The 9,829-nt window shown below is 37.5% G+C and overlaps 1 protein-coding gene across 1 annotated transcript; it reads left to right on the top strand.

The window, feature by feature from the left end:
• Positions 1-205: 205 nt before the first annotated feature.
• Positions 206-1,198, top strand: LOC118736129. The gene has a single exon (XM_036466227.1). The coding sequence runs from the start codon at positions 206-208 to the stop codon at positions 1,196-1,198; it is 993 nt and encodes a 330-aa protein (XP_036322120.1).
• The last annotated feature ends 8,631 nt before the right edge of the window (positions 1,199-9,829 follow it).

The following is a 9,829-nucleotide window of genomic DNA, read 5'->3' as shown; positions in this document are numbered from 1 at the left end:
GCCTGATGTCTCAAAATCACTGGGATGCGATGAAGTTGCAGTGAACATGCAACGAAAATAAAGCTTTTCACCTGAAAAAGTTTTGGGGATGTATTGGCGACCCAGCAGTGACGATTTCAACTTCGAGGTTAAATTCAACTATACTGACAAGACTGTCTTGGATGGATCGAGAAGCCCAATAAAACGAGAACTTCTTAGTATTGTTATGTCGATATTTGATCCCATAGGGGTTTTGTGTCACTCCACGATCGTGGCGAAGTTGATACTAAGAGAAGTTTGGAGTTATCGGGTCAGATGGGATGATGATATTCCAGTTCAAGACAACTCAGCATGGGAGAGGTTCCGAAAGCAAATTCCCGACGTGACACAATGCCACATTCCGCGCCATTATTTCGACAATAAGACTATAAAGCAATTGCAACTGCACATATTTGTTGATGCAAGTGAGCACGCATTCGCAGCTGTAGGCTATTGGAGGTACATAACAGATTGTGGCAAGATAGGTATGTCGTTTGTAAGCGCTAAGACTAAAACTGCTCCATTGAAGCCTCTAACGATTCCGCGTCTTGAACTTCGAGCAGCTGTTCTGGGTGCAAGGTTAAAGAAAATTATGTTTCAGGAACATTCGTTAGAAATAAATGAGCTCTTTCTATGGAGCGATTCAAGCACCTTCCTACATTGGATAAATAGCGAGCACCGCATATACAAGCCCTTTGTCGCGCACAGGGTTGCGGAGATTCTTGACGGATCTAAGCCGAGCAATTGGAGATGGGTGCCCACGGCCGACAATGCTGCTGACGAAGCTACGCGAACCAAGGGTCCGATAGACTTCTCGTCATCATCGCGTTGGTTCAGTGGGCCAACATTTCTTAAAGGCATACGAGAGCATTGGCCTGTTTTTGAATCCGCCAGAAAAGTAAAGACTGTAGGTAACGATGACGAGGAGATCAAACCGAAATTTGCGTTAATGGTTGCGCGTAACACTCTAATCGATTTTAATCGTTTTTCATCGTTTACCAAGCTTAGACGTACTAACGCTTATATCCTTAGATTTATTACGAGATGCAGAAAGCAGAAGACAAGCCAGCAAACTTATGGACTAACAGCAGAAGAGATTGAAAAGGCGCAAATAACGTTAAGTCGTCTGGTTCAAAGGGAAACGTATGCCGTCGAGTTAAATAGCATTGCCTTGAACTAACCAGTTGCGCATAACAGTGAATTACATCGATGAAGATGGTGTGCTAAGAGTCTACGGGAAAATTGATGCTGCCACTTGGCTTCCGCGTTACGTCAAACGTCCAATTATCCTGCCACCAGGCCATGAAGTTACGAAGTTGATAGTCGCTTACAAACACAGTAAGATGTTTCATCAAAACACAGAGGCAACCATCGCAGAAATTCGCCGCACATTTTGGATCCCACGACTTCATCAAGTTCTGCGTTCCGTCGTCACTAATTGTGTCGTATGCAAAGTATCGGAAGCAAGACCTGTTGCTCCGTTAATGGGATCACTACCGCAGGATCGTCTAACGCCATATGTCCGACCGCTTACGTTTACTGGCCTCGATTATTTCGGGCCGAACAACGTTGCGATAGGTCGACGAACGGAGAAGCGATGGGTTTGCCTATTTACCTGCCTCACGGTGCGGGCCATCCATTTGGAATTGGCACAGGATCTCTCGACTGACGCTTGTATTCTATGTATACGCAACTTTATCAAATAACGAGGAGTACCCGCACGTTTGCGTTCTGACAACGGAACACACTTTATTGGAGCAGAAAAGGCGGCTAAGAAGTTCACGGAAGTCTTTGATTGCGAGAAGATCCACGATGAGCTGTCGTGGAAGGGAGTTCAGTGGATATTCAACTGGCCGAGTAATCTGTCAGAAGGTGGAGCGTGGGAACGAATGGTCCAGTGTGTCAAACGAGCCCTGTGGCACACTCTGAAAGAAGAATCTCCGAGAGAGCATACACTGATAAACGTGCTAATCGAGATCGAGAACGTTGTCAATTCCAAGCAACTGACCCACGTTCCAGTAAGCAGCGAACAGGAAGAACCACTGACGCCAAATCATCTTTTCTTAGTCTCGGAGAACACGGCTAACACTCCGAGCGTTGAGGATCCAATCAAGAAGTCGTGCACTGTGCGTAAACAGTGGAGGTTATCACGTCAATACCGAGATCGTGTCTGGAAACGCTGGATAGCAGAATATCTGCCAACGTTGACGCGATGGGTTAAGTGGTGCCGCAGAGCAAGGGGATTACAGGTCGGCGATTTAGTACTCATTTGTGAGGCGAGCACATCATGAAAGGGTTGGTGCCGTGGCAGAGTGATGCAAGTATACAGGGGGACTGATGGGGAGGTTCTTCGTGCTGACGTTCGCACTAGCGGTGGTATGTTACGGCGTCCTGCATTCAAATTGACCAACCTGGACGTGGCGGACGAATAATGATAGAACGAAGCGTTCCACGGGGTGGGGGATGTGATAAATTGAGTAGCACAATTGTGAATTCCCCCATTCAATCTTATAACTCGACGTTTTCAATGTGTTTAGCACTTTAGTTTGTAATTCGTAAATATGGGTCACCCAGTTCTTAGCTCTTGCATTCCTCACTCATTCCTTTACTTCTAATTATCAGTTGCGTTCCCCAACTTTTCTGGGCTAAAACCTGTAAAACTGTCAAAAGGCAATAGAAGCCAGAGAGCCGAGTACGGGAACGCTTTCTGGCAAATTCCTGTAAATTCTTGCAACTTCTTGCGAGTTAGGGAACGCAACTATCATTTAAATTTGCGCTTGTTCATTCCATATTTTTCATTTGCTGAAGTAAGAGGGCAAAACAACTGTTTTTATTGTTGCTTATTAATTGTTCGTTTATAGAAATAAATGCTTCCGCTACCCTTTGTCATATTGTAAGTGTTCGTAAGTGTCTTTAATCGCCATCGAAGTGGAAACATTAAATCTGCAAGCCCTCGGACAGATGACAATTACAGTGTGGAAGATTTGAACGCAAATGAATTCGGTTTTGAAAGCCGTCAGGAGGAGGGGAAGAGCAAAGGAGGAGGCGGACAACATACGCACCTCTTTGTAAAAAGTTAGTAAAATATAGTACAATACTAAAAACATCTTTTTGATGTAACTCCACATTTTATGTATGTTTATTTTACATAAAAAGAATAAATTGTATTCAGTGCATTTCACAGTCTTATTTATAGATAATGAAAACAAAAACGGCTGGACTTCCTCTTTGAAAACCCCGCGCAATATCCCTTTTGGCTACCATTATTTGAGGCAATTTTTCGTATTGCCCGTATTGCCGCTCGCGAAAACACAGAAATCGAGAAAATTCATTTATGACGACTTTTTTACAATCATGCACAGTATATTTTACTTATTTTTTTTAAATAAAATTTTATTATTTAAACCTACGAAAATAACAATCGAATCGTTCTCCGTCAACAAATTTGCAACTTAGAAAAACGGAACTACGATCGAAATGTAGAATAGGTATAATCATAAATTTCAAAGATTGATCGAAACAAAATTTCGATTCGAGTCGAAATGCAGAATAGGGCGTTATAAATTAAATAATTTATCATAAATCAGGAACCAAATGAAGAAAAAAAGAGATTTAGTGAAAAAGTGTGCATGTATTGCTATTGTCATGTCAGTATTGTACAGTGTAAATCCTAAATAAAAGGTTCATTCCTTATCTTTTTGGACTAAAATCTGAAAAGTGTCAAAATGCCAGAGCGTAAGCAAAATGCGCTCACTAAAAGAGAGTAACAGAAAAAAGTAAAGGAACGCAAAAAACCAAATTTTTAGTCCAAAGAATGGCAACAACAACACTAACGTCAAATAAGAAAGAAAAGTATGTACAAAACACATTCACACAAGCACAAGCACAATAAACACTTACTATATCAATTATTTTTTGCTTCCTTCCAATTTCAATTCACTTTTTTTACTTTTTAGGTTATTCTCACTTTTTGTGTATTCTTTAATTTCCGTTAATTTAAATTCTGTTGAGTTTGACACTTTTCAGGATTTTGCCAGAAAAAATTCTTCTGACTAAATCTGACTACTTCGGACTGAGAGAGTCAGTCTCACTGAGTATTGCTCTCTCATTTTTGCTGTCATTTTCGAGTTAAGGAACGCTTTTTGGACTAAATCTGACTACTTCGGACTTTTTCTGACTATTTTTGGGAGATAAGGAACGCAACTAATTTCGACTTGAATTGCAGCACATTTATCAGTGTTGCCATAAGTCACGATACATAAGAATTCAAAGTAAGGCTATCCACATACTAGTCATGCAAGTAATTTTTTGTGCAACGGCACAGTTATGCTACTGAAGGAAAAAAATTTAGGTTGCTAAATCCTGCAGCTGGTTTTTATAAATTTCTGGAAACCAATTGAAACCTGTGCTTGAAACGGTTTCGGTTTCGTTCCTTTTCAGGTCAAGATAACGGTTACGGTTTCGGTTTCGGTTTTGAAAGACGAAACGGTTTTAAATAGTTACGGTTTCTGTTTCGGTTTCATTCCTTGAAAAAAAAACATCTCTTTCTAGTAGGCGTATGCGTGCTTAGTCGATTGTTCCAAAATTTTTTATAAACATTGCCTCTTATTTCAGTAAAGTAGACGTTGAAAATGTTTGAAATCATTGTAAAGGTACGCAAAAATTTAAAAAATTTTCGAACCGACACTATCTTCGCTTACCTCCCATATAATGGTAATAATAACGGACAATGCAACAAATGCGATATTTCACTAATAACTATGGCTAACTTCCAAAACGTCAATTGCTTTGCATCCGTACAAAGTATAATTTTCCACAGCGCCGAAATGGTTGAAAATGTATACTTTTCCAAAGGCATCCGAAAATTTATCGCAACGCATCGCTAGAGTAATCAGCATATCAGAAATAAAGGTGATACTCCGTTTGTTTTTGGTTTATATTGGTGTTTTAAAAATGGAAAATTCCGAAAGGGTGATCATCAGGAAACGGATTTTCAGGACCTAAAAACCTATAAAATAGGCAAAATTAAATACTGAAATAGGCTAGAAAAGGCAAAATAAAATAGCGAAATAGGCGGGAAAAGGCAATAGAAATGGCAAAAAAGGCGAAATAAGGCACTAAAAAAGACAAGAGCCGAAAAAAATCAAAAAATACATTTATTTTAGAAATGTTTATTTAACAAGTAAAAAGAAAAACTATGAAACGTTTTAAACTTTCATATTATCAGTAATAAGGGCTTTTTCCTTACCCTTTACAACTAAAGGCCAGTATGCAGCTCTCACGAAAACGGACAAGAAAAAATTTCCATTATTTCGTATGTGTGCCTAAGGAACTTGGACATCTGTTGCTTGACATCCTGTTGCCTTACTATTTCCTCAAGAAATAATAGAACGGGAATATATTTCTGTTGCTAAAATCAGTTGCCTTGTGCTCGTTTTTCACAAAAAAAAAACTTAAGAAAACCGTCCTAGCAAATGTTTTAAGAACTGCATACTGCCTTAAGAAAATTTGACACAAGCAAATTTCTTAGCCATTTCTTGTACGTCATTTTGTAAGGAGTTTTTGCTTTTCTTGAGAGCTACATACTGGCCTTTAAGATAGAAGAGGCAAACAAGGCAAACATCTTAAAAAAGGCAACATCAAATGTGTATATGACACATTCTTTTTCATATCGGACACCAAATTTGGTGTCATAAGTTCGATTGGCTTAACAATTTTTTTATGGGTTCTATACATGAAATAAGCTAACACGTGTTCGAGGATTTTTTTTCGCTTTTTTCTTTGGAGATATGATCTGTCAAAGTTTGCATTTTTTTCGTGATTCTGACTAATAAATCATTAAGACTTCATCTTAACGTCGTTTTAAAGCTAAAGAAACGGGCTTATTTAGTATTCTTATATATAAGATTGTCAATATTGTTTTTGTGAGAATCAACAATTTTTTTGTAATTTGTTTTCCAAAACTTATGTTGAGATACATTTAGTAAGGTGTTAAACATCGAGTTTTTGCAAGAATTTAAATTTTATTGCCGATTCCGATAGAATACCTACACTGAGCCAAAAGCACAATGGTTTCTTCAACCACGTTATGGTTTAATTTTTTCATGGTTAATAAGCCGATTCTAAGAAATGTTATTCAAGTTGAACATTTGAGAACAAATTCGCAGTATGGCAGTGGCTGAACGTGTAGAGTTGCTTGTAGTTATTTGTTGGCTTCCAGCAGTACGAATGCCATCAGCGCTATACATAATTTTGATTTTTTTCTGTTTTTGGTTTTTATTAATTACGAAAAGCCTCTGTGAAGTGCAGAACCAAACCAAACGACGAAGTTAATTGATTCAAGTTGAACATTTGAAGGCATTTTCATAAATCGGCTATAACTGAGTGTGTAGCGATGCTTGCGTTTAGAAGTTAATCCTGCCAAAGGGTACTTGTTGAAATGATAACAATTTTTGTTTTGTATCTCCGAATTATGAAAATGCGCCTGTGAAGTGCAGAACATAAACCTATTGAAAAGAAAAAATCGACAACCAAAGTGTGGTTAATTTAAACAAAAGTGTTGTTAATATCACCAAATCATTGTTGAAAATATCAAGCAAGGCATTGTTAGTAGTAGTAGTAGTTTGAATTTGGTAATATTAACCAATTTTTGGTTGATTTTTCTCTCAGTGTATCCAGGTATAATATTTGTATGGCAAGATTTTTCTTTAACGCGACAAACCCCTTAAAAAGGGCGTGGAAAATGTAGGACTAAAGTTTGCAAAACGCAGATTTTATTGCGGATTTCGGCAGAATATCGCTTCGTTAACAACATTTGTTCCACAACTTTTTCAATAAAAGAATATTCTAGAAATGGACGCGGTTATATTAAAACCAAGGTTCAAAAATTTAGACTTGATTGTGGATTTCGCCAGAATATCTATATGGATTGAAAAAGTTGTGGAACAAATATTGTTAACGAAGCGATATTCTGCCGAAACATTTTAAGAGTCAGCCTATGCTAAATCGCTAAGATTTGGTATTTATATTAAGTTTTGTATCGATATCTACTTATATCGATATTTGAACCTATATAAGAATTCTTTGCATAAAAAACGCTATCACATATCTATGAATTTTTGTTAAAATAACATATGCGACTATCATTTTTGATTGTAGAAAACTTTAAGTTTTAAAACATGTTTTACTAGGATGGCCTCCAAAAAAAAGAAAAAAGTGCAAAGTCCGATAAGTTGTGTTTTAAGAAGTCCCCAGAATTTTGTTCTTATTTATGTACTTATTTTGTTTGTTATACATATATATTTATTTTGTGCAAAGAGACAGCGATTGAGATCAAACACAATTATTTTATAATTTATTTCATACAAATTAATTAACTAATGAGAGTTATCTGTTATACAGCATTTTTGCAGAGTAAAATGGTATATATCTGAAAGAAGTAATCATGTTGATACATTTTGGAGGACAAAGTTAAAGTGTAGGGTTGGCATTCATATCGCTAGCTTAAAGCTTAAACAGATGGAAGCAGTGATCCGGATTAACTCGGACTTAATCCAGATCAACTGCAGTTAATTCCCGAGTTGATCCGCTGATGAATGCTGCCGTCTGTTTATGCTTTTAGCGTGAAAAGTTCATTTTTAGGATACATATTTACAGGGGAGAAAAAACAACTTTTCAAAACATTTACTTCAAGTATTTTACAGAATATTTCGTTGAAAACTAAAAGATCTATAATATTTTGTGCGCTTATCGATTTTTTTGTGTTTAAACTTATTAGATTTACCTTTAATTGAATATAAACGGGAAGAAATGAAGCAAGGACGTTAGTTAATCCTTTTGGAGACGTTGCGTTTTTAATTTATCTTGCTTCCTATATCCATATATGAGTTTTCACAAAAAGTGGACTTAGCAACTTTTCACTTCAAGCTAGCGATATGTTAATGAGATGATAATACTTAGGTCTTTCTTTGTAGGACTTTCTTTTCATTGGCAACTAAACTGCCAACAATTGTTAGCTATTCACAATAATAATTAGACTAAAAATTAAAAGTCCGCCAATAACATTGTTGCCTAATCGGGTTTCGATACAAGTATGTACTTCCTTCCGCAGTCTCGTGCTTTCTCTCACGCAGCGAACACTTGATCGTGACAAGCAGTGATTTCAAAAGCGATTATATTGTGATTAAAATATACACATTTGAGCTATATAAGTATATTCCTCTATCGATAAAAAGGAGTACAAATAATAATAATTAACAAATAAACAGTAATAAATTTATAAAGTAAAATCGTGATATCTGTGGCCACGATGACAGAACCGCCAGACCGCGGTAAACAAGCCGCCCCGTCTCAGCTTTGCTTTGACATTGACAATAGCAAATTCTTAAAAAACGTGGTTGATGGCCCAAAATACCTAGTAATGTCACCATTTCTAATAAAAAAAGTTATCGACAACGTCAGTGGAGGTGAAGTCGAGAGCTGCAAAAAGCTCCGCAGTGGCAATATTCTGATCAAAACAAAAAGTGTATCTCAAGCCATAAAATTGATTAAATTAACATCTCTTACCCCCACGATCAAAATAGAAGTAACTGAGCACTCTTCACTTAATTTATCAAAGGGAGTAATCTGCTCTAATGATCTAAGAGGTATTCCAGAATGTGAAATACTAGCAGAACTCTTTAACCAAAATGTAAGAGAAGTAAAAAAGATCATGAAAAACATCGACGGCAACATAACAGAAACTGGACTGATCATATTGACTTTCGCGATACCAACTCTACCATCCGAAATCAGCATTGGTTATGAAAAGGTTCGTATCAGACCATATATCCCACTCCCCCTCCGATGCCGAAACTGCTTTAGAGTCGGTCACTCCACAAACGTGTGCAAAACTGACAAACTATGCGTGAACTGCGCCAACAAAGGGCACGTTAATGAAGACGAAGAGTGCATTAACCCAACTCTATGCATTAACTGCAAAGAAAATGACCTCGCCAACCCCAATCACTTCGTATTTTCAAGAGCATGTCCCGTGTTCTTAAAGAGAAAAGAAATACAGGCAATAATTACGCTGCAAAAAACAGACATAAAAACAGCAACCAAAATATACAACGATCGTCACTTGAATTCCACAACGTACTCTTCCACACTAAAACTTAATGAGAATAGCACCAACACCGCAAGGCGGAACCACACTATATCATGCTCCTCTCCCACACAAAAAAAACACATCACCATCAGCTGACTCTCAACGCCTCTCCACCTCTGTAGCTGCTACACTCACAGACAATCTCGCACCCAGCATCCAACCTACCAAAAACATTCGCCCACTAACTACATACAGTGACATCGATATCAGTGACGAAGCTGACACTCCATGCAGAACAAGCAGCTACAGCCTTAGGTCGAATACCAAAGTCAACATTTTGCCAACTAACACATCACGGAGATTAAGAACTCAACTAAAAGCACTCAGCAGCAAGCATAACAACAAAAAAGCCAAGAAGACACCAGATAACCAACGCGATTCGAATTCAGACGATGTAACAATGTTCAACGATTGCTAACCCTTATTCGTATTTCACTTATCACTAATTACAATTGTTTATTTATTTAGTAAAGCTTTAAGTGTGTTTGCATTGTTCAACTTTGCGTTCAACATTTGCGTTCAACTCAGCGCAGGGTTGCACGAAAAAAAGTTGAATGGCTAAAAATATCAAAATATGAAAAAATATCAAAATATTCGCCATAAAAAGGTGTTTGCATTGTTCAACTTTGCATTCAACTTTTGGTTGAATGGCCTTTCAACTAA

This window comes from Rhagoletis pomonella, unplaced genomic scaffold, assembly GCF_013731165.1.
Source record: "Rhagoletis pomonella isolate Grant_MI unplaced genomic scaffold, Rhpom_1.0 Rhpom_scaffold_00003, whole genome shotgun sequence".
Classification (NCBI taxonomy): Eukaryota; Metazoa; Arthropoda; class Insecta; order Diptera; family Tephritidae; genus Rhagoletis; species Rhagoletis pomonella.
This window is presented reverse-complemented; position numbering and strand designations above follow the sequence as displayed.

Coding starts and splice junctions, on each gene's coding strand:
- LOC118736129 (XM_036466227.1), top strand. CDS start 206: ATGTCGATATTTGATCCCATAGGGGTTTTGTGTCACTCCACGATCGTG.